The following is a 23632-nucleotide window of genomic DNA, read 5'->3' as shown; positions in this document are numbered from 1 at the left end:
CCCTCTCCACCCGCCCCACAAGGAACTCCCTGCATCAGCAAAACCACGCTCTCCTAGAGGGCCAGGCCTAGCTAGGGGACACACAGGGATGCTTCGAAGGGGTCTGCGTCGCTAACTGGGGCTCTTCCCTGCACTCCAGGATCCCTGATTCTACCTCCATCACAGCTGTAGTTCTCCGGACTGATAAAAGGGAGTGTGATGATGTTACACAATGTTCATATATTATTGAAAGGTCTGGGCAGGAAAGGCTCCTTGCATTATGCTCTCAGCCCTGTCTGCTGGTATTTGCTGCAGGGCCAGGCTGTAATAGTCCATAGCACTTAGAGCATTAGGGAATGAACCCTCCCAGCAGGACTATCCTCTATGGGGGCAGGGGAGAAACCGAGGCACAGGAAGGTTGGAGAGGATGACCTCGATGGAGTGAGACAGGGTTTTTCCATTAGGAATTCTGGCCTGGTCTACCCTGGAAGACATTCTAGGTGACAGGGGAGCTGGCGGGGTTGTGACATCACGGGTACCAAGGAAGTGATGTCTGCTGAGACAGGAACAGAAGGGATTTTTTACCCAGACTGTTTAAAGTTCGTTGGTTTGTTTCTGTCAGCAGTGTGGCCTAGTGGCCAGAGCTCTGGGCTGAGACTTGGGGAGACCTGAGTTTTATTCCTAGTTCTGCCATTGGCCCGCTGGGTGACCCTGGGCAAATCACATTGCTGCTCTGTGCCTCAGTTTATCCATCTGTAAAATGGGGATAATGATACTGCTCTTCCTTTCTGGAATGCTTTGGGATCTGCGGAAGGAAAGAGTTAGTGACTATTATTATTTAATACACACACACGCAAGGAAAGCTCTCCCAGTCCCAGCGCTCCCATTCCTTCCATCAAAACTTCCAATCCTTCTTTCGGAGTCAAGAAAGAGTTCTTCCAGTGTGCAGACAGACCCGACCTAGCTTTGCTCTCGCTGGCAGATTGTGTCTGCCATCACCCCTCTGATTGTGTCTGCCATCACCCCTCTGCTGCTGTCACCCCTCTGATTGTCTCTGCCGTCACCCTCTGCTGCCGTCACCCCTCTGATTGTGTCTGCCATCACCCCTCTGCAGCCGTAACCCCTCTGATTGTGTCTGCCATCACCCCTCTGCTGCCGTCACCCATCTGATTGTGTCTGCCGTCACCCTCTGCTGCCGTCACCCCTCTGATTGTGTCTGCCGTCACCCCTCTGATTGTGTCTGCCGTCACCCTCTGCTGCCGTCACCCCTCTGATTGTGTCTGCCGTCACCCGTCTGATTGTGTCTGCCGTCACCCTCTGCTGCCGTCACCCCTCTGATTGTGTCTGACATCACCCCTCTGCTGCTGTCACCCCTCTGATTGTGTCTGCCATCACCCTCTGCAGCCGTCACCCCTCTGATTGTGTCTGCTATCACCCTCTGCAGCCGTAACCCCTCTGATTGTGTCTGCCATCAACCTCTGCAGCCGTAACCCCTCTGATTGTGTCTGCCATCACCCCTCTGCAGCCGTTTCCCCTCTGATTGTGTCTGCCATCACCCCCTGCTGCCGTCACCCCTCTGATTGTGTCTGCCATCACCCCTCTGCAGCCGTTTCCCCTCTGATTGTGTCTGCCATCACCCCTCTGATTGTGTCTGCCATCACCCTCTGCTGCCGTCACCCCTCTGATTGTGTCTGCTGTCACCCTCTGCTGCTGTCACCCCTCTGATTTGTCTGCCGTCACCCTCTGCTGCTGTCACCCCTCTGATTGTGTCTGCCGTCACCCTCTGCTGCTCTCACCCCTCTGATTGTGTCTGCCATCACCCCTCTGCTGCCGTCACCCCTCTGATTGTGTCTGCCATCACCCCTCTGATTGTGTCTGCCGTCACTCTCTGCTGCTGTCACCCCTCTGATTGTGTCTGCCATCACCCTCTGCTGCTGTCACCCCTCTGATTGTGTCTGCCATCACCCCTCTGATTGTGTCTGCCATCACCCTCTGCTGCTGTCACCCCTCTGATTGTGTCTGCCGTCACCCCTCTGATTGTGTCTGCCATCACCCCTCTGATTGTGTCTGCCGTCACCCTCTGCTGCCGTCACCCCGCTGATTGTGTCTGCCGTCACCCTCTGCTGCCGTCACCCCTCTGATTGTCTCTGCCATCACCCCTCTGATTGTGTCTGCCGTCACCCTCTGCTGCCGTCACCCTCTGATTGTGTCTGCCATCACCCCTCTGCTGCCGTCACCCCTCTGATTGTGTCTGCCGTCACCCCTCTGATTGTGTCTGCCGTCACCCTCTGCTGCGGTCACCCCTCTGATTGTGTCTGCCGTCACCCCTCTGCTGCCGTCACCCCTCTGATTGTGTCTGCCGTCACCCTCTGCTGCCGTCACCTCTCTGATTGTGTCTGCCATCACCCCTCTGCAGCCGTTTCCCCTCTGATTGTGTCTGCCGTCACCCTCTGCTGCCGTCACCCCTCTGATTGTGTCTGCCGTCACCCCTCTGATTGTGTCTGCCATCACCCCTCTGCAGCCGTTTCCCCTCTGATTGTGTCTGCCCATCACCCCTCTGATTGTGTCTGCCATCACCCTCTGCTGCCGTCACCCCTCTGATTGTGTCTGCCGTCACCCTCTGCTGCCATCACCCCTCTGATTGTGTCTGCCATCACCCCTCTGCTGCCGTCACCCCTCTGATTGTGTCTGCCCTTACCCCTCTGATTGTGTCTGCCGTCACCCTCTGCTGCCGTCACCCCTCTGATTGTGTCTGCCGTCACCCCTCTGCTGCCGTCACCCCTCTGATTGTGTCTGCCGTCACCCTCTGCTGCCGTCACCCCTCTGATTGTGTCTGCCCTCACCCCTCTGATTGTGTCTGCCGTCACCCTCCGCTGCCGTCACCCCTCTGATTGTGTCTGCCATCACCCCTCTGCTGCCGTCACCCCTCTGATTGTGTCTGCCGTCACCCTCTGCTGCCGTCACCCCTCTGATTGTGTCTGCCATCACCCCTCTGCAGCCGTTTCCCCTCTGATTGTGTCTGCCATCACCCTCTGCTGCCGTCACCCCTCTGATTGTGTCTGCCTTCACCCCTCTGATTGTGTCTGCCATCACCCCTCTGCAGCCGTTTCTCCTCTGATTGTGTCTGCCATCACCCCTCTGATTGTGTCTGCCATCACCGTCTGCTCCCGTCACCCCTCTGATTGTGTCTGCCGTCACCCTCTGCTGCCGTCACCCCTCTGATTGTGTCTGCCATCACCCCTCTGCTGCCGTCACCCCTCTGATTGTGTCTGCCGTCACCCTCTGCTGCCGTCACCCCTCTGATTGTGTCTGCCGTCACCCTCTGCCGCCATCACCCCTCTGATTGTGTCTGCCGTCACCCCCTGCTGCCGTCACCCCTCTGATTGTGTCTGCCGTCACCCTCTGCTGCCGTCACCCCTCTGATTGTGTCTGCCGTCACCCCTCTGCTGCCGTCACCCCTCTGATTGTGTCTGCCGTCACCCTCTGCTGCTGTCACCCCTCTGATTGTGTCTGCCGTCACCCTCTGCAGCCGTAACCCCTCTGATTGTGTCTGCCATCACCCTCTGCTGCTGTCACCCCTCTGATTGTGTCTGCCATCACCCTCTGCTGCCGTCATCCCTCTGATTGTGTCTGCCATCACCCCTCTGATTTTGTCTGCCATCACCCCTCTGCTGCTGTCACCCCTCTGATTGTGTCTGCCATCACCCTCTGCTGCTGTCACCCCTCTGATTGTGTCTGCCATCACCCCTCTGCAGCCGTAACCCCTCTGATTGTGTCTGCCATCACCCCTCTGCAGCCGTAACCCCTCTGATTGTGTCTGCCATCACCCCTCTGCTGCCGTCACCCCTCTCATTGTGTCTGCCATCACCCCTGTGCAGCCGTAACCCCTCTGATTGTGTCTGCCATCACCCTCTGCTGCGGTCACCCCTCTGATTGTGTCTGCCATCACCCTCTGCAGCCGTCACGCCTCTGATTGTGACTGCCATCACCCCTCTGCTGCCGTCACCCCTCTGATTGTGTCTGCCATCACCCCTCTGCTGCCGTCACCCCTCTGATTTTGTCTGCCGTCACCCCTCTGCTGCTGTCACCCCTCTGATTGTGTCTGCCATCACCCCTCTGCAGCCGTTTCCCCTCTGATTGTGTCTGCCATCACCCCTCTGCTGCCGTCACCTCTCTGATTGTGTCTGCCATCACCCCTCTGCAGCCGTAACCCCTCTGATTGTGTCTGCCGTCACCCCTCTGATTGTGTCTGCCGTCACCCCTCTGCTGCCGTCACCCCTCTAATTGTGTCTGCCGTCACCCCTCTGCTGGTGTCACCCCTCTGATTGTGTCTGCCATCACCCCTCTGCAGCTGTAACCCCTCTGATTGTGTCTGCCGTCACCCCTCTGCTGCTGTCACCCCTCTGATTACCTTGTAGACACCCTCCAGGACCCAGACAGTAAGTCTCAGGCCCCAAAGAGAAGGCAGGAGCTTCAGGGTGCATAAGGACCAGTTCCTCTGGGTATTTGGGTTTGCCTGTGGAGCGGATTCACAGCTTAGACGCTCCCATTTCTCGCCCGGTAATGGCTCCCGATGGCAGCCGGCACCTTTAGTCCCACTGGTGTCTTTCAGTGAGAACGGATTCCCCACAGGTAGCAGCAGCACCTAGTGAAAGCCACTCAACAGGGTTTCGCCCGGGGACTTTTCCTTTTATGTAGGTACAAAAAAAGCAATCTAGGGAATTTAGGGCCTGACCCAAAGCCCATTAAGGTCAATGGAAAAACTTCAGCAGGCTTTGAAAACAGGCTCACAATACACCGAAAAGTCAGGGTATGTGAAACCTGAGCGACCGCAGGAACTCATCACCCCTGCTGTAGTATAAACTCACATAACCAATGCGATGTCTCCAATAACAGCACAACGCCATGCAGCCCCACAGTCACAAGATGCCGAGCAATAAAATCACATATGCAAACCTGCAGCGCACACCCTGCTGGTCACCTGTCCATCTTTCCCATCCCCTTTTCCTAATGGCGCAGTGCTTAGCTTGGACCTTTGAACAATTTTCACATCTTCTCTCGAAAGCTCTGCTGACTGTATTCGTACATAATGTCTCTTTCCAAACACTAACTGCTGTCAGGATTGAACTGCCTGAACTACTTCCTCTTAGGCACTGGGTTCTGTGTAAAGTGGGGCTTTCTTGAGACTGGAGTGCATTTACAATAAAGCATCTTTTCTTAGTTTGGCCTTTGCCTTCACTGGCGTCCAATGAGGCAGAAATCCAGTTCAGAAGAGACCACACTGATTTAGAATCAGAACCCCAGACGTCCAGTTCTCTGCACTAGGCAATGGACTTGCAGACAGAGCCCACTGCCATATAAACAGCTCTCCCCCCACCCCCCAGGTTGGAGCTGCCCCAGGGTAGCCATGGCTGCTGCGTGCTGGGTGGCTCAGTGAGATGGAGAACAAGGGACAATGGTCTCAAGTTGCAGTGGGGGGGGGGGAGATCTAGGGCCTTGTCCACACTGGCAGAGTTACATCACCAGCAGTTACAGCGCCGCTCAGAGAGCGCTGAAGGGAAACCGCTGTTGTGTGTTCACATTGTCAGCTGCCTGCGCAATAGCGTGCTCACACTTGCGGCACTTGCAGCGGTGCACTCTGGGCAGCTATCCCACAGAGCACCTCTTCCTCTTCCGCCGCTAGGAGTTGTGGGAAGGCGGAGAGGGTCACGGGGCATCCTGGGTCCTGTCCCAAAGCCCTGTGATGCATTGCTTCACATCCCAGAAGTCCCTGTGCTTCCGTCCGCATTTGGAGCCATCTTTCAATGGTTTGTGTACTGCGCGCTCTGCCTCTTTGGGCTTCAGGAATGGATCCCGCATTGTTGACCAGTGTGCTGCTCGCTCTGACTAACACGTCACGAGTAGCAGTGGAGTTATTCCTGAAACTACAAAGGCAAGAGGCGTGAGACATGGATCTCGCCGCTCGTACTAGCTACAACACGAGATTGTTTGTGGCATTCCCGGAGGTGCTGACCACAGTGGAACGCCGCTTTTGGGCTCGGGAAACAAGCACTGGGTGGTGGGATCACATCGTCATGCACATCTGGGATGACGAGCAGAGGCTGCAGAACTTTCCGATGAGGAAAGCCACATTCATAGGACTGTGTGATGAGCTCGCCCCAGCCCTGCGGCGCAAGGTCACGAGAATAAGAGCTGCCCTGCTGTTGGAGAAGAGCGCGTCGATTGCACTGTGGAAGCTGGCTACTCCAGACTGCTACCAATTGGTCACTAACCAGTTTGGAGTGGGAAAGTCGACTGTTGGACTCGTGTTGACAGAAGTGTGCAGGGCCATTAATCGCAACCTGCTCTGAAAGACCATGACCCTGGGCAACCTGCATGACATTGTGGATGGCTTTGCACAAATGGGCTTCCCTAACTGCAGAGGGGTGATAGATGGCACACACATTCCAATTCTGGCACCAGACCACCTAGCCACCGAGTACATTAATCGCCAGGGGTATTTATCAATGGTTCTCCAGGCGCTTGTGGATCACGGTGGGCATTTCACAGACACTAGCGCAGACTGGTCTGGAAAGGTGCATGATGCACGCATCTTTTGGAACACTGGCCTGTTCAGGAAGCTGCAAGCAGGGACTTTCTTCCCAGACCAGAAGATCACCTTAGGGGAAGTTGAAATGCCCATTGTGATCCTGGGAGACCCCGCCTACCCCTTAATGCCATGGCTTATGAAGCCATACACACGGCAACTTGACAGCAGCAAAGAGTGGTTCAACAACAGGCTGAGCAAGTGCCAAATGGCTGTTGAGTGTGCTTTTGGCCGTTTAAAGGCCCACTGGTGCTGCCTATATGGGAAGCTGGACCTGACCGATGACAATATTCCAATGCTTATAGCCACGTGCTGTACACTCCATAATATTTGTGAAGGGAAGGATGAAAGCTTCACTCAGGGCTAGACTGCTGAGGCTCAGAACCTGGAGGCTGAGTTTGAACAGCCAGAGACCAGGGCTATTAAAGGAGCACAGCACAGAGCCATAAGGATCAGGGATGCCTGGAGGCAGCAATTTGAAGCTGAAAGCCACTAATATTTGTTGCTAGGCTTGGGAGTGCAGGGCTTGTAATGCTAGGAGGTGATTGGTGCAGACAATGCAATATGAATGTTTAACACAATTGCTCAGTTTGTAGTGCTAGTATCGTCTGGAGTGTGTCCGGTTGGCGCTCCATAATGTTTAAGAGCCGCTCTGTGGCATCGTTCTGGCGTGCCACCTTCTCCTTTCGGTCCCTCTTCTCGCTCTCCCGCCACTCCTTCAATTCCTGTTTCTCGGCGGCAGAGTGCATCATAACCTCACGCAGGAAGTCCTCCTTAGTTCTGCGTGGCCGCTTTCTAATTCTGCGCAGCCTTTCAGCCAGCAATAACAAAGAGGGAGGCTGGGCTCCCAAGGTCATCTCTGAAGTTTAAACGCAACATTTTACAGAAGCAGTATTGTTTGCAACACAGAGACCACTGATTCAGGGATTTAAAAAACAGCCAGTATTCACACACCTGTCACTAACTGGCTGACCCTAGGCAAGCACACATGAGCCACAAGACCCCCAAAATGGCAAGTAGCCAAAGGGGTAGGGTAAATCAGTGTTCCTGGATCCTACTATACACTGGGCACATGGCTCTTGGAGAGAGCCAGCACTGTAGTGGGGGGGCCTGATAATCATTCCTGTCCCCTCATTTTCCACAGGATGTGATCATTATGGAAGATATCCTCGCTGCTGAGGGTGAGCAGGGAATCAAAGGAGGGTCTTCTCCAAAACTGCAGCTTCTGCCCTGGTCCTTATGTGGATCACAGTCGTGTGGTTACCGTTAATGGGGCAAGAAACAAAGCAGCTCTGATGAAGAACCTGCGGCAGTGGATTGCCCAGTATCTCCATGAGAGTTTCCTGGAGATCTCAGAGGCAGATTCCCATGAAGTGAGGGAGTCAATCAACAGCCTGTTCCGCCGCTCAGACTGGGCATGTGGGGGTAGGTGCATCATACAGAGACAAGCCTGTTTTCTGCAACCCTCCTGCCCCCAACAACTCCACTTACCAGTGGCCTCTTCTCCTGTTTGCGCTTTGCCAACATCTGACAGCTGTGACTGGCTAGGCTCCTCCAGGGGTAGAAAAGACCTCCTGGCTGCATGCATCTCTGACCTCCGAGTCATCCTCTGCCTCTGGGTCCCCTTCTCACTCCACATCCTCGTCCAAGATTTCCTCCTCCTGGCTTGGTCCATTCTCCACTGGCACGCGAGCCTCCGAAGTATCCACAGTGGTGTTAGCAGTGGAGGTGGGGTCGCTGCGGAGTATCGCGTCCAGCTCTTTGTAGAACCGGCAGCTCATGGGCACAGCACCGGAGCAGCAGTTTGCCTCCCACGCCCTGCGGTAGGCATTCCACAGCTCCTTCACTTTGACCCTGCACTGCAGTGTGTCCCGGTCACGGCCCCTTTCTGTCATACATTGTGAAATGTGTCCATAATTCCTACAGCTGGAGCGCAGCTGGGACCGAACAACCTCCTCTCCCCAAATGCTGATGAGGTCGAGCAGCTCAGCCTTGCTCCAAGCGGGGGATCGCCTGGTGCGTGGAGCAGGCATGGCCACCTGGAAAGATGCGCTGAGACCACTGCATGTATCACAGAGCAAACAGGAAGGGGACTTTCAAAATTCCAAAGGAATTTACGGGGTGGGAATGACAATTGGTCACCTGAGGGCAAGGCAGTAGAGTTCAAACCGATGACCAGAGAGATGAGAACAGGCATTGTGGGACACCTCCCGTAGGCCAATCGCAGCGCTGTAATCGACCAGCGTGTCTACACTGGCACCGCAGCACTGTAGCCCTGATGCAGAAAGCTGTACGCCTCTTGTCGGGGTGGGTTTTTTACAGCGCTCCAACTGTGCAGTTTCTGTGCACCAAGTGGCTTAGCAGTGTGTACACCTCGGGAGTTACAGCGCTCAAAGCTGCTTTACTGCGCAGCAACTTGCCAGTGTAGACAGGGCCTAGGCTGGATATTGGGAAACACTATTTCACTAGGAGGGTGGTGAAGCACCGGAATGTTACCTAGGGAGGTGGTGGAATCTCCAGCCTTAAGAGGTTTTTAGGGCCCAGTTTGACAAAGCCCTGGCTGGGATGATTTAGTTGGGGTTGGTCCTGCTTTGAGCAGAGGGTTGGACTAGATGATCTCCGGAGGTCTCTTCCAACCCTGATATTCTATGATTCTAGGACACTGCAGACTGGAAGGCTGGGAATGAAAAACCCAGACCAGCCACAGGCTGCAGAGCTTAACTTGCATGCGCAGGGCCTGTAAGACCCCACACAATCCTCCATCCACGCATCACCACCATTCCTGGGGTCTCAGGCAGGGAGGGGACAGCCTGGCTCTCTCCTCCTCCCAGGCTTTGGCAGTGTTTCGGCTTAGAAAACGCCTAGGCCTGGAATAGGTCTCAGGAGCATTGGCAGAGCTGTGTGAGGGGAGCCCACAGCTGGGATGGCAGGGGGCTGCAGTGGGGCAGGATGTGGAGCACTGGCACAGCTGTGAGGGGAATTCCAGCACTGGAATAGCAGAGTCAGGCTATGCTCATGTGTCTACCTTGAAATGGCCCACTGGCCTCCAGAACAGCATGTTGTTTGCCTTTGGTCTAACGGCTCCGGGGCTGAGTCACTTCCAGAATGCAGCCAAGGCTTTAATGACCGTGTGAGACACTTCTGTGAGCTCCCACCAAATCATGTCTAAGTGTTTACTAAACATCTTTCAGTGAGCCCAGGGCGGGCGCAGTGCCAGACCTCAGGCACTGGCTGGGCTGCAATAGGGAACCATGGCAGCTGGACAGAGACTTTGGGCAACCAAACCACCCATCTCGCTCCGGCACAAACCTGCCTCCTTCAGGCAGGCCCTGCCCTTTGACTCTTCCCCTGCTGAGCTTCTCAAGAAGAGCGGCAGCTTTTGCTGCTGCCCAGGTGAGTTTGCATCTGGGCCACGGACGCCCTGTAGGCTCCCTGCACGTTCAAGCTGGTGTTGAGCTGGAGCAGGATGTGGAGGGAGGGGGGCACGAAGCAGAAAGGTCAGTGATGATGGTGGGGGAGCCATTTGGCTTATAGCCAGAAGGCAGCAAATCTGAACCTTCAGCTGCAGGACTCCATCCATATTCAGCTGCCCCATGTTCCCAGAAAAATGGCACCTTGAAGAGGAGTTAAGGCTCTTGGTCTCAATTCAAAGTGGGAGAGGAATCCTTCCTTTGGCCTGACAATTTCAATGCAAGTTCCTTAGGGCAGGGACTGTGTTTTACTGCGTTCGCTCAGCAACTGGCACGGTGGGGGCCTGATTGCAGCTGGGGCTGCTAAAGAACTACTGTAAAATAAACTAATAACGCCACTCCTCTGCTGAGCAGGAGCGGATATCAGGCCCTACAGGTTGATTTCTCCTCCAGTAGGAAGCCAGTGATATGGAGTCAGGGTACTGGCTTAGTGCCGCTTGTTTAGTTGCTGTGTATAAACCAGTCCTGGGACAGAGGGGGTCAGACCGCAATCAGAATCCTCAGCCCAGACACCGGTGCCTACTTCCCAGGGAGCAACTTCGGTCCCAAGAACTGACTCCAGTTAGAGACATTCAAAGCAGAGAAAACTCTCCTGCTGCTTGCAACAGCTGCCCCTGAAAGAATCCACATCAAAGCTAACCAGGACTTCTTAAGCGTGTCTTCCAAGACTGTGTGCCACTCACACGCCAAGAAAAGGAATTTCTAAGTCTATGTGTAACAGCACCACCTGCCAGAACAAGAAGCCTGGGCTGGCTGTGCTGCAGCATGCCACACAAGGCCAGATTGCCCATCCAGCCTCCTATGGTTTGGGTTGATTTGGGCCAGCTGGGTCACGGCTGGTTAGCATTTTGACTCAGAAACTTTTCCTGGTTCCATCTCCAAGCCATTTATCTTAGGGAGGGAGGGGGGCAGCCAGGCATTCAGGGCAGGGATGCCAGCTGGGCACAAGGCTGGGAAGGGACAGGATGGGAGTCAGGTCCTTTGTAGGTTGAAGCTGCAGCACAAGGTGTGAGTGGCAGCTCTTTCCCTAGACCACAGCAACTTGCTTAATAACTCCAGGGTGAACAGCCACAAGGAGATGAGGAAGGAAACCCACATGAAACGGCTGTGACAGCTTCCCCTTCCCAACCTTCCAGCCACAGGCCAGGATTGCAGAGCTCTGGCTCACTCCCCAAACCAACCTGGCCACAAGAATTCCAGGCTGCTTCCCAGCTCCCACCCCAAACCCTCCCCTGACTCTCTACAGTTCCTATCCCTTCTTCCTCCTGATGTCCTGCACCCCCTGCTCCAGGCAGATCTCCTTTATGCCACTGGGATGGAGAGGATCCTCTAAATCATGCACTGCCCACTCATCTCCCCTCCATTCCCAGCTCACCCTGAGTCTGGGAGTCTATGACCAGGCTTCACAACATCCCCATAAAGCTGATAGTTGAGTAGAGGACCCCTGCCCCAGCCCTTGGTGCGCTGCAGAGCCCAGTGGGTGAGCCACTGCAGGACTCAGCTACCCTATGCCTGCCAGGGTCACTCGCCCCATGCGGATCTCTCTGCAGCCTCCTACCTGGAAGGGAAGTAGCCTCCAGCAGCTCTTTTGTTGTAAGTGGCTTCCCAGAGGCCTGGCCAAGTCCTGGCTGCCCCTGTCCAGTGCTGAATCAGTGGAGCTTCCCCATCCATGGAGGCAGGTGCAGGGAGAGCAGATGTTTGAGTTGGGGGAAAAAATAATCAGCCAATCATGTGGGAACCCGTCTTCAGCATAACCCAAGGGCCAGCCCCACCCCTGGCATTGGTTGGCGAGAAGAGCCCTTGTGAATGAAGCCCCCACACCAGCCTGCATTGATGTGCCTCAGCTCTGAGCCACTGAGACCCACTACTGAGGTCCCAGGGCAGTTCAGTCTCCACAGTCCATGGGTCTCTCTGGGGTATGGGACAAATTAGCACCAGTGGGAGTGTGTGGGGGAGGAAGCTACGCTCCAGCCACCCATGCCCTGGGATCCAGGCTGAGCCCCCCGCATCCAGCTGTGCAAAGCCAGGGGGACACCCCATGAAATCACCCCCCCCCCCCAAACCTCCAGCATTTCATTTCAGGCCTCTTGTAATGATGCTTTCCCCACCCAGCAGGAAGAAGCCCCTCCCCCTACAGCCTAGTCCTTATCGCTGGAGCCCTGGTCTAGTCAAGCCCCTCTGCTGGCTCTTAGACTGAGCCTTTTACTGCAGAGATGAGGGCAGCAGGCAGGCTCATGGGTGCTTAGGGCAGGGGGTGCCAGGCTACAGGACCTCAGTTGGCCTTTGTGGGTCGAAGCAGCAGCAGCGCAAGACATCCAAGTCAAGGGAGGCTGCTAAGCTGGCATCGAATGCGTGCCTCCGATATTGCCCAACCCCTCCAAAAGAGGCTGTTGCACAAAGTGTTGGTTAAATATCACTGGACCCAAGGAAAACATTGCCCAAGAGCCCCGGGCACACGTCCAAAGGAAACAGATCATCACAGGCAGTTAGCTGCCCAGAAGGATGCCTCAGCAGATCCTGGATCCATCCCCACGTGAATTCCAGCGCCATTTGCTTCCCCGCCGGCCTGGTGAATTGGCCGGCACGTTCAGATATGGCAAAGGATCCCCACGCTGGCGAGAGCCGGCGTTCTCTTCCTAGTACTGGCCTCCCTTACATGCACCGCGCTCCCCCCTCTCGCACCACCTGATCCTCAGGGCCCAGAGAGGATGAAAGGGGGAGACAGTTACCAGGCTGAGCAAGCATCACCTCAACCAGCTCTCTCAGCCCAGCTCTGCTGATTCCCCAAAAGCACGACCCATCACCCACTGCTATCCCAACCTGGGTTCCACCCCAACTGTCTCCCCTGAGCTCTGCCCATGCCTCAATCCCTACCCACACCACAGCCCCAGATTCTCCCTCGTCCCCACAGCTCTGGCAATGCACCCACATCCTGACTCCATTGTCCCAGGGCCAGCTCTATGCAACCATTCCCCAGCCCATTACCATCCCTGTCTCCCCCAAACCGTCTCTCCCTGGCTTCCATCGCTCCTTGATTCACCAGAGTCCACTTCGCCTTATGTCACGGACTCACAGATCGTGCCCACTCTTGGCCCTGTGCGGTCCGTGTGGGGGGGTGCCCAGTGAGACAGCCCTTCTCGGGGGTCCACTCTCTCTCGGGGTCAGGCCCCTCCACCTCCTGGAGCCACACCTCTCTCAGCCTTAGCACATCTGTCTCTTGCCGTGGGCCCCCTCAGGGAGTCCACTCGCTCTGGACCCCCGGGGTCCCCACCCCCGAAGGGGACGATGCAACCCTGTTCTCTAGATCGAAGTGACTCTCAGCCAGCGTAAAACAGGAGGGTTTATTGAGCATTGAACACAGCACAGGAAACTCTCTGACCCTCAGGCCTGGCCTCCCTCAGCACAGCACATCCAAGTCTCTTTCTGCATCTAAGTTGGCCCTGCCTGCCTCCTATCTTCAGCCCCGAGCCCCCCTGCTTCCCAGCTGGGCATCTGATATCACCGGCTCCAGGCCCCGCCTCTGTCCACTGTCTTCTTTCCAGGTAAACAGGGTCATCTGGGCCTCCTCTCCTCTCCGCCCTCCTCTGGCTGGATCCGGCTGGTTAGGTCATGGGGTCCTCTCGTCGCAGCCCATTGTCCTCCTACTGGCCAGAACCGGCTGCGACTCCTGAGCTGCGTCTCTGTCAGGTCACCAGTTGCTGGGGTGTCCCTCCTCCAGGCCATCGGCTGGGGTCCCAAGTTCCCTCTCCGGTCCTCTGTAACAACAAACTCCCTCTCCCCTCACCTTGTTAAACCAGTAACACCCAGGGACACTGAGTCCCACTCCCTCTGCATGCAAACCATTGGAAAACCACGAAAAAATAAAAAAAATCCCCCACTTCGTCACACCTTATGAGTCAGTAATGCTCTGAAGTGGCCAGGATGTTGTCGCGGTACTGGATAGGCAATGGAAATGCCTGTGGATCCCTGGTAGGATGAGCCAAGACCCCATCACTTGCCAAGGAGGGCAGGTAACCCACACTCTAGCATGCAGCCGGGAAACAGAAAACAAGTGTCCCTAGAGATAGATACAGGACAGGCCCAACAAGGAAAATAACAGAACACCACTGGCCATCACATACAGCCCCCAGATAAAACCTCTCCAGCACATCATCAACGATCTACAATCCATCCTGGAAAACGATCCCTCACTCTCACAGGCCCTGGGAGGCAGGCAGGCCAGTCCTCACTTACAGACAGCCTCCCAACCTGAAGCAAATACTCACCACAACACAGAAACACTAACCCAGGAACCATTCCCTATAACAAACCTCATTGCCTACTCTGTCCCCATATCTACTCCAGCGACACCATCATAGGACCCAACCACATCAGCCACACCATCAGGGACTCATTCACCTGCACATCTACTAAGGTGATATATGCCATCATGTGCCAGCAATGCCCCTCTGCCATGTACATTGGCCAAACTGGACAGTCTCTATGTAAAAGAATAAATGGACACAAATTGGACATCAGGAATAGTAACATACAAAAGCCAGTAGGAGAGCACTTCAATCTCCCTGGACATTCTATCACAGATTTAAAAGTAGCCATCCTTCAACACAAAAAACTTCAGAAACAGACTTCAAAGAGAAACTGCAGAACTAAAATTCATTTGCAAATTTAACACCATAAATTTGGGCTTGAATAGGGAATGGGAGTGGCTGGCTAATTACAAAAGCAACTTTCCCCTCTCCTGGAATTGATACCTCCTCATCAATTATTGAGAGTGGACCACATCCACCCTGATTGAATTGGCCTTGTTAACACTGGTTCTCCACTTGTAAGGTAACTCCCTTCTCTTCATGGGACAGTATATTTATGCCTGCATCTGTAATTTTCACTCCATGCATCTGAAGAAGTGGGTTTTTTACCCACGAAAGCTTATGCACAAATAAATCTGTTAGTCTTTAAGGTGCCACCGGACTCCTCGTTGTTTTCCTAGAGAGAGAGACTCTCTCATGTCAGCCCTGGAGCTTCTGGCCATGTGACTGGTAAGTGCAATGGGGACAGATGGAGTGGGTCACTCATCACAAGGAGGTTTGCTTTGGTAGAACATCCCATCCAGCCCATGTCCTTCCATGGGTGTTAAGAAGTTGGGATTAGACCCCCCAGCGGGTGTAATTTAACGTAGCTCGGCTGCCTTCCATGGAGTTGCCCCAGCTGAGGGTCTGGCCCTTGGATGCGGTCCTTCATCCCTCTCCTGGAGAAGGCCATCACTTCCAAACCTCTGAATGCCACAGAAGCACATGGCTTGAGGAGCCACCAACAGTCTGTGTACCTTTTGCCCCAAGGGTAAAATGTGGCCCGGGTTAGGAGGTACCAGAAGTTGCTACTGTGTGGTGACCCATACCTGAAATGAATTTGGTAGGACTCAGTGCAGTGGCCAGGCATCCCCACCATGGAACCACCTTCCAGAGAGGCCATGGACCAAATGGGCCTTGGAGACTTGAACTCCCCTCTCAGGCCCAGCTGTGGGCTCTCCAGGCTAGGGCTGAGGTACCTGGGGAGAAGAGGTGAGCCTAGCCCAGTGTCCCTGCCAGGCCAAGCTGTGGAAGACCAGGGAGCTTTGGTCTCCAGGACTCTCACCCAGTTCCTTTTACCAGTCCTAGAGCCACTTCATTAAAAGCTGCCCCCCCCACCCCAGCCCTCAGATCTCAAGTGCAGAGGAGTTTGTGGCCTGGAGACAGTGCGGGGTGTGGGAGGGAGGATCCGGAGGCTGCAGTGCTGACGCAGTCAGGGAGGGAGAGGAGGGCGCCGAGGCTCTGGCATGTGGTGATGGAAAAAAGAGTTTGCGAGACCAGCCCAGGAAACAGTCCGTCGCTCATGCTGGGTAAGAGAAGGAGGAATCCAGGTACCAGCCTGCCAACAGAGGGGTCATCAGCGGTCCTTTGGGCTCTTAGCCACAGCGGAGCCATGCTGGCCAGAGAGGAGTCAGCTCCGGCACCTCCTTCGCTCTGGAGAGCGGTCTTATTGGTGGAGCCACTGCTCTGGGATGTGGAGGTGGGGGAGGGAGGATGCACAGGCCCAAGTGGGGAACATCAGTTCTGCCTTTGCATCATGAAGCCCAGCTGCCTCCCAGGGTGGTTCAAGGAACTGCAGCAGCCCCTGCCTGGGACATCATGCAGGGTCAGATGCATTGTCTAGATCAGCCTTTCCGCCCCAGGATCCTTTCCCAACCACTAGCTGGGTTCAGCAGGACATGGCAGGTGCTGCGGGGGGAATCTATGACTGCCGCAGGCTGACAGGAGTAATGGAGTCACCTGTCCAACCCACTGATGGATTGCAAACGCCTGGCAATGTATAACACCCTCTGGTGTATCCTTCTCTCTGACTCCCACCACTGCAGCCTCTGAGCACTTCCCAGCCAGCTAAAGATAGCACAATAGCAGCCTTCCTGTCTCCATTCCCAGCCCAGAGAGGAGGGAGCCAGAGTCCTTAACAGAGCTCTTGTTGGTCTGGGGGAGAGGTTGCGTGTCTCCATCCTTGCAATGGGGTCAGCTGCCTCCTGTGCACACCCCTCGCCAAGCACAGAGGCGCCTCTGCAGTGCCCTGCTAACCATTTCTCCCTCAAACGCTTCTGAAACAAACCTCACACATGGGTTTTTTACCACTCCATTACTCCTCCTTGGGGTTCTCGTGTATACACGTAAATAGAGCTCCAAAAATCAAACTCAAAGACTCCAAACACAGCTGTGATGGAGCAGGGGAGTTACATTGGGGATTGGGGGCTGGCCTTGCAGGGAGATACCTGAGCTGTAACCTGAGCCAGGAGCGGGGTTGGGAGAAATGACACCTTCTGCCCAGGAGACGGAACAAAGGAGAGAAGGGCAGAGGGGAGGGGGGAAGAAAGCTGCTGGAGGGTTTTGGTTTTTAGTTTTCCTGTTTAGGCTGGGTGGTGGAACGCAGGGAACCCCAAGCTGGGGTCTAAGCTCCCTGAACCCCCCAGAAGGACTTGATCGAGGGGTCTGGGTTGTACCTACAATCTCTGCTGTAGACTGCGTTCCTATTGTCCAATAAACCTTCCATTTTACTGGCTGGCTGAGAGTCACAGTGAATCTCAGGAAGAGGGGTACCGGGCGCTGACTACCCCACACTCTGTGACAACAGCCCATTGGTTCTACCCTCACACACAGGTGTTTCCTGCCTATGGTCTCAGTCCTGGGGCTGCCATGGCACTGAGCGGCTAGCAAGGCCTGAGACTCAGCTGGGGTGGGGGGCTGCTCTTAAAGCAGCTTTTGTGTTGTTGCCGCGGTGGGAGGGGAAGCAGAGATGGGGCCGTTTTACATCCCACGGCCAAGGCACCCGGCAGCCTGGGCAGGTGCAAAGAGCCGCCCATGGGAGCTGGGAGCTGGGGGTCGGGAGAGTTCAGGAACCCCCGTTCTGCGCTGTCATGAGGAGGAGGAGTCAGGATGGAACTGCTTCTCCCACCCGGGGATCCGGAGACCCCCCCGGCTCCAACTGCAGAGATACGAGGAGGGGCTCTGGCCTGGGGTCTGCAGGAGCTGGGACTATGTTTCTGGGGTCTGCAGGAGCTGGGACTTAAGAAATGCATAGGGGAAATCTATGTTTGATTAGACATAGATTTGCGCATTTTATTTTATTTTGCTTGGTGACTTACTTTGTTCTGTCTGTTACTACTTGGAACCACTTAAATCCTACTTTCTGTATTTAATAAAATCATTTCTTACTTATTAATTAACTCAGAGTATGTATTAATACCTGGGGGAGCAAACAACTGTGCATATCTCTCTATCAGTGTTATAGAGGGCGAACAATTTATGAGTTTACCCTGCATAAGCTTTATACAGGGTAAAACAGATTCATTTGGGTTTAGACCCCATTGGGAGTTGGGCATTTGAATGCTAAAGACAAGCACACTTCTGTGAGCTGCTTTCAGGTAAACCTGCAGCTTTGGTGCAAGTAATTCAGACCCTGGGTCTTTGTTGGAGCAGACGGGAGTGTCTGGCTCAGCAACACAGGGCGCTGGAGTCCTGAGCTGGCAGGGAAAACAGGAGCAGAGGTAGTCTTGGCACATCAGGTGGCAGCTCCCGGGGGGTTTCTGTGATCCAACCCATCACAGGTCCCTCCCATGACCCCGGTGGGGAAGGACAGGCTCTAAAGCCCCGGCCAGGCCAAAACTAATCTGGGCTGGGGCATCCCATGGCTGGGCAGTCACACACTGGCTGGCTTGTGACTCGCCTGCCCATTGTGACATGCCCCCTGCTGGCTGCCAAAGCCTCATCCCCTCACTGCCAGGCTTGGCTCTGGCAGAGCAAGAGCTGGCACGTGCTGCTGGGAAAGCTGATCCGGCCGTTTCAGCTCCGCCACTGATAGCAGAAAGTGGGTGGCCCATATACACGCTGGCTTCTGCCCACTCCTGACTCCAGGTAGGAGAATCTTCTATTGCCCGCCTCTGCTTTTCCATTGCATCGCCAGCCACACCGAGCCTTCCCCGAGCTCCTGGCTGGGCGGCGCACGTCTACCAAGTGCCCCGGTGCCGGCTGTCTAGTCTGGTGCCAGTGAGGAAGTGGGCAGTGGCATGCGCACAGGAGGGAGTCTGCGGTGGCCAGACAGAAGGGGTCACACCAGTCCAGCCCGGAGGGGACGGAGACAGGGAGGAGGGTTTGGCGGGGCTGGTGGCAGGGCACGGGAAGGCGACACAGGCTGGTAGATGAGGCATTGGGCTGGGATTCAGGAGAGCGGTGTTCAGTTCCCAGCTCTGCTGTAGGTCTTCTGTGTGAGATCAGGTGAGTCCCTGTCGCTCTGGGCCTCAGCAAACTAGGGAGAGCACGTCCCTGCTCCATGCGGGGGGTTGAGAGGCTAAATACAACAACACCCGCGTGCTCAGCCACTGCCATGATGGGGCCAGGTAAGGGTCCAGACAGGGAGGTAGCTGGTGGCCAACATGGGCCATGTGGGGGTGATTAAAGGCAAATGGGAAGAAGCATGAGAGGTGTGTGTCATGGAGTCCCCAGACAATGCTCTGGAGCTGCTCCCTATGAAGCCAGTCAGGACTCTGGTGAAGTCTCCTCTCTGTGAGCAGACTGTCTTCTGGGCCAGAAGCTCAAAGGGCTTTTACCTTCCTGGGTCTGACCTTGGAGCATTCAGCATCCTCTGCCCCTCCTTGCGCTTCCCACAGCGAGTCCGCCCAGGTGGGATCCTGGGGAAGCCAGAGGGTCCTGCACCCCCACTTCGCAGTCAGACGTGACTCTTAGCCAGCCAGTAAATCAGAGGTTTATTAGATGATAGAAACTTGGTCTAAAACAGCTTGTAGGTACAGAGAACAGGACCCCTCAGCTGGGTCCATTTTGGGGGGCAGTGAGCCAGACACCCATATCTGCACTTCACTCCTCCTCCCCAGCCAGCTCCAAACTGAAACTCTCCAGCCCCTTCTCTCTGGCCTTTGTCTCTTTCCCAGGCCAGGAGGTCACCTGATCTTTGTTCTCCAACACCTTTAGCTATCCCCTTGCAGGGGGGAAGGGCCCCGGACATTAGTTGCCAGGAGACAGAGTGTTGGCCATTTATGCACACTGGCCTTTATCCCCCCCACCTAGAGACTTAAGAAATGCATAGGGGAAACTGAGGCACCCCTACAGTATTCAGAGGAAACATTAAGAACAGCCCCACTTCGTCACAGTGAGGGAGTTGGAGAGTCTGTGGGAAGCCCCCTCGCTTGTGAAATCAACCACCCCCACATGGTGCGGGCCGCTCCAGATCGGGGGAAGGGGCCAGCTGTGAATTTGGAGCCAGATCCTGGTTTGGATCTGAATCCACCGGCGCTGGGGAGTGTTCAGCTGTGGGGAGCTAGCTCCAGCCTGTGCCAGATCACAAAGTGCCACTTCAGCCAGCCGCCTGCCAGGCTCTGGCAGCGCCCTGTGTGGAGCTGCAGCTGGGCCCTCCAGAGCCGAGCTGCTGCTCCTCCTCTCTGCTGGCCAGCCAGCCGCAGCTCCTCAGCACCTGCCCGCTCAGCCCCACCTCAGTGCTCCTGCCTCCCCAATCTCCTCCCTGGCGCTGCACCTCGCCCCCTGCACCTGGCATGTCAATACCCAGCGGGGCCGGGAGCCAAGCGTCCCGGGAGCCATCTGTAAGGTGCTGATTCCCTCCTGTGCTGGGCTCCAGCTAATCCACAAGCCAGGAACTGGCCTTGTGACTCCCAGAGCAGGTATATCAGTCTCACAGCAGCAGCTCAGTCTGCTCAACATCACTCCAGGGCCAGGAACTCGCTCCTGCCTGACATAGGCAACAGGCTGAGCCTGCTCCAGCCCTGTTCCTAGTCCTACTCCAGCCCTGCTCTCGCTCCAGCCTTGCTCCACCCATGCCCTGCCCCGCCCCCTGAGTCCAGCTCCAACCACTAGGCCTGACCACCTCCATCACCTTTACTGACACCATCACTTCCATAGGAAATGGCACTGAGGTTGCCGGGGGAACAGGCATTCTCAGGGTGCCAGGAGCCATTGTTCTATTTACCAGGACAGTCCGATGCCAGGACAGTGCCCCTGAGCGCTGGAGAGGACTAGGGCTGCATTAGGACACCTGAAGTTCAGCTGCTGGAGAGTCAGCAGAACCGCCCGGAGACAGCCACACTTGCCTCCCAGCCCGGGAAGCCCAGAGACCCAGAGCGTAGACGTCTCTCAGAGCATCTCTGCCAGCAGGAGACATTGGGTGAGGAACAGAGCCGTCCCGCCTTCGGGCAGGAGCCATTCAGGAGACCCAGCGTGGGGGGAATCGGGCTGTGTGTGTACAATGTCTAGCACTGCAGGGCCCTGATCCGGGACTGAGCCCTCTGGGCACTGCCGAAATACAAAGGAGAACAGCAGGGCTGGAGGATTTACAGGCTCTGTGTGAGGAGGGCTGGTTGGGTTGAGCCAGCAGTGAGTCCCCAGTAACACAGAGCTGTGCTAGTGATGGAAGATCTATTTTGTCTTCCCTACTTAGCACAGTTCACAACTTAGCACTGACCAGCTGCAAGGATCCTGGCGGGCCCTGGTATGGTTGTAGCAGCAGACTCAATGTTCGGGAAAAGCGAGATATGTGCAATAGGCAATGTAGTTCCATCTGGGCACCAGCCAGCTCCTGTGCCCCAGAGAGCTCTCACACCTTACACTGAACCAGGGACAAAGGGGGCAGGAGGTTGGAAGAGAAGGTGCCAGCCTGGGCCCCACGAGACTCATGGTCATTTCCCAGCTCTGCCACAGATGCTCTGCGTGGCCTCGGGCAAATCCCTTATTCCCTCTGTGCTGCAGTTCCCTGTCTGTTCAGTGGGGGTAGCAGCCAGGCCCTGCCCTGCAGGGGGCGGTTAGAATAAATGCAATCGAGGTTGGACAGTGCTCTGATGCCACGGGGATGAGGGCCAGGATGGTGTCTAAGACAGACCAAAAGCAAGGGGGAGCTACAGAGCCGGTGGTGAGAGGGGTTTGGCCTTTGACAGTCTGCTCTGGGTGGGGAAGGACAGGCTCTAAAGCCCCGGCCAGGCCAAAAGTAATCTGGGCTGGGGCATCCCATGGCTGGGCAGTCACACATTGGCTGGCTTGTGACTCGCCTGCCCATTGTGACGTGCCCCCTGCTGGCTGCCAAAGCCTCATCCCCTCACTGCCAGGCTTGGCTCTGGCAGAGCAAGAGCTGGCACGTGCCGCTGGGAAAGCTGATCCGGCCGTTTCAGCTCCGCCACTGATAGCAGAAAGTGGGTGGCCCATATACACGCTGGCTTCTGCCCACTCCTGACTCCAGGTAGGAGAATCTTCTATTGCCCACCTCTGCTTTTCCAATGCATTGCCAGCCACACCGAGCCTTCCCCGAGCTCCTGGCTGTGCGGCGCATGTCTACCAAGTGCCCCTTTATCCCCCCACCTAGAGACTTAAGAAATGCATAGGGGAAACTGAGGCACCCCTACAGTATTCAGAGGAAACATTAAGAACAGTCCCACTTCGTCACAGTGAGGGAGTTGGAGAGTCTGTGGGAAGCCCCCTCTCTTGTGAAATCAACCACCCCCACACGGTGCAGGCCGCTCCAGATCGGGGGAAGTGGCCAGCTGTGAATTTGGAGCCAGATCCTGGTTTGGATCTGAATCCACCGGCGCTGCGGAGCGTTCAGCTGTGGGGAGCTAGCTCCCGCCCGTGCCAGATCACAAAGTGCCACTTCAGCCAGCCGCCTGCCAGGCTCTGGCAGCGCCCTGTGTGGAGCTGCAGCTGGGCCCTCCAGAGCCGAGCTGCTGCTCCTCCTCTCTGCTGGCCAGCCAGCCGCAGCTCCTCAGCACCTGCCCGCTCAGCCCCACCTCAGTGCTCCTGCCTCCCCAATCTCCTCCCTGGCGCTGCACCTCGCCCCCTGCACCTGGCATGTCAATACCCAGCGGGGCCGGGAGCCAAGCGTCCCGGGAGCCATCTGTAAGGTGCTGATTCCCTCCTGTGCTGGGCTCCAGCTAATCCACAAGCCAGGAACTGGCCTTGTGACTCCCAGAGCAGGTATATCAGTCTCACAGCAGCAGCTCAGTCTGCTCAACATCACTCCAGGGCCAGGAACTCGCTCCTGCCTGACATAGGCAACAGGCTGAGCCTGCTCCAGCCCTGTTCCTAGTCCTACTCCAGCCCTGCTCTCGCTCCAGCCTTGCTCCACCCATGCCCTGCCCCGCCCCCTGAGTCCAGCTCCAACCACTAGGCCTGACCACCTCCATCACCTTTACTGACACCATCACTTCCATAGGAAATGGTACTGAGGTTGCCGGGGGAACAGGCATTCTCAGGGTGCCAGGAGCCATTGTTCTATTTACCAGGACAGTCCGATGCCAGGACAGTGCCCCTGAGCGCTGGAGAGGACTAGGGCTGCATTAGGACACCTGAAGTGCAGCTGCTGGAGAGTCAGCAGAACCGCCCGGAGACAGCCACGCTTGCCTCCCAGCCCGGGAAGCCCAGAGACCCAGAGCGTAGACGTCTCTCAGAGCATCTCTGCCAGCAGGAGACATTGGGTGAGGAATAGAGCCGTCCCGCCTTCGGGCAGGAGCCATTCAGGAGACCCAGCGTGGGGGGAATCGGGCTGTGTGTGTACAATGTCTAGCACTGCAGGGCCCTGATCCGGGACTGAGCCCTCTGGGCACTGCCGAAATACAAAGGAGAACAGCAGGGCTGGAGGATTTACAGGCTCTGTGTGAGGAGGGCTGGTTGGGTTGAGCCAGCAGTGAGTCCCCAGTAACACAGAGCTGCGCTAGTGATGGAAGATCTATTTTGTCTTCCCTACTTAGCACAGTTCACAACTTAGCACTGACCAGCTGCAAGGATCCTGGCGGGCCCTGGTATGGTTGTAGCAGCAGACTCAATGTTCGGGAAAAGCGAGATATGTGCAATAGGCAATGTAGTTCCATCTGGGCACCAGCCAGCTCCTGTGCCCCAGAGAGCTCTCACAGCTTACACTGAACCAGGGACAAAGGGGGCAGGAGGTTGGAAGAGAAGGTGCCAGCCTGGGCCCCACGAGACCCATGGTCATTTCCCAGCTCTGCCACAGATGCTCTGCGTGGCCTCGGGCAAATCCCTTATTCCCTCTGTGCTGCAGTTCCCTGTCTGTT

At 56.0% G+C, this 23632-nt stretch overlaps 1 protein-coding gene across 1 annotated transcript in view; it reads right to left on the bottom strand.

Annotated features, from left to right (window-relative positions):
• Positions 1 to 8193: 8193 nt before the first annotated feature.
• The window catches only part of LOC135886964 (voltage-dependent L-type calcium channel subunit alpha-1S-like), a 112687-nt gene continuing 97248 nt past the window's right edge, over positions 8194 to 23632 (bottom strand). Inside the window, exon 12 of the mRNA XM_065414746.1 lies at positions 8194 to 8604. Within this exon, the coding sequence (XP_065270818.1) occupies positions 8194 to 8604 (411 nt within the window). The remainder of the gene's footprint in view (positions 8605 to 23632) is intronic.

The sequence above is a fragment of the Emys orbicularis genome, chromosome 12 (assembly GCF_028017835.1).
Source record: "Emys orbicularis isolate rEmyOrb1 chromosome 12, rEmyOrb1.hap1, whole genome shotgun sequence".
NCBI classification, from domain to species: domain Eukaryota; kingdom Metazoa; phylum Chordata; order Testudines; family Emydidae; genus Emys; species Emys orbicularis.
Note: the sequence above shows the minus strand (reverse complement) of the source record. Positions and strands in the feature narration are given on the sequence as shown.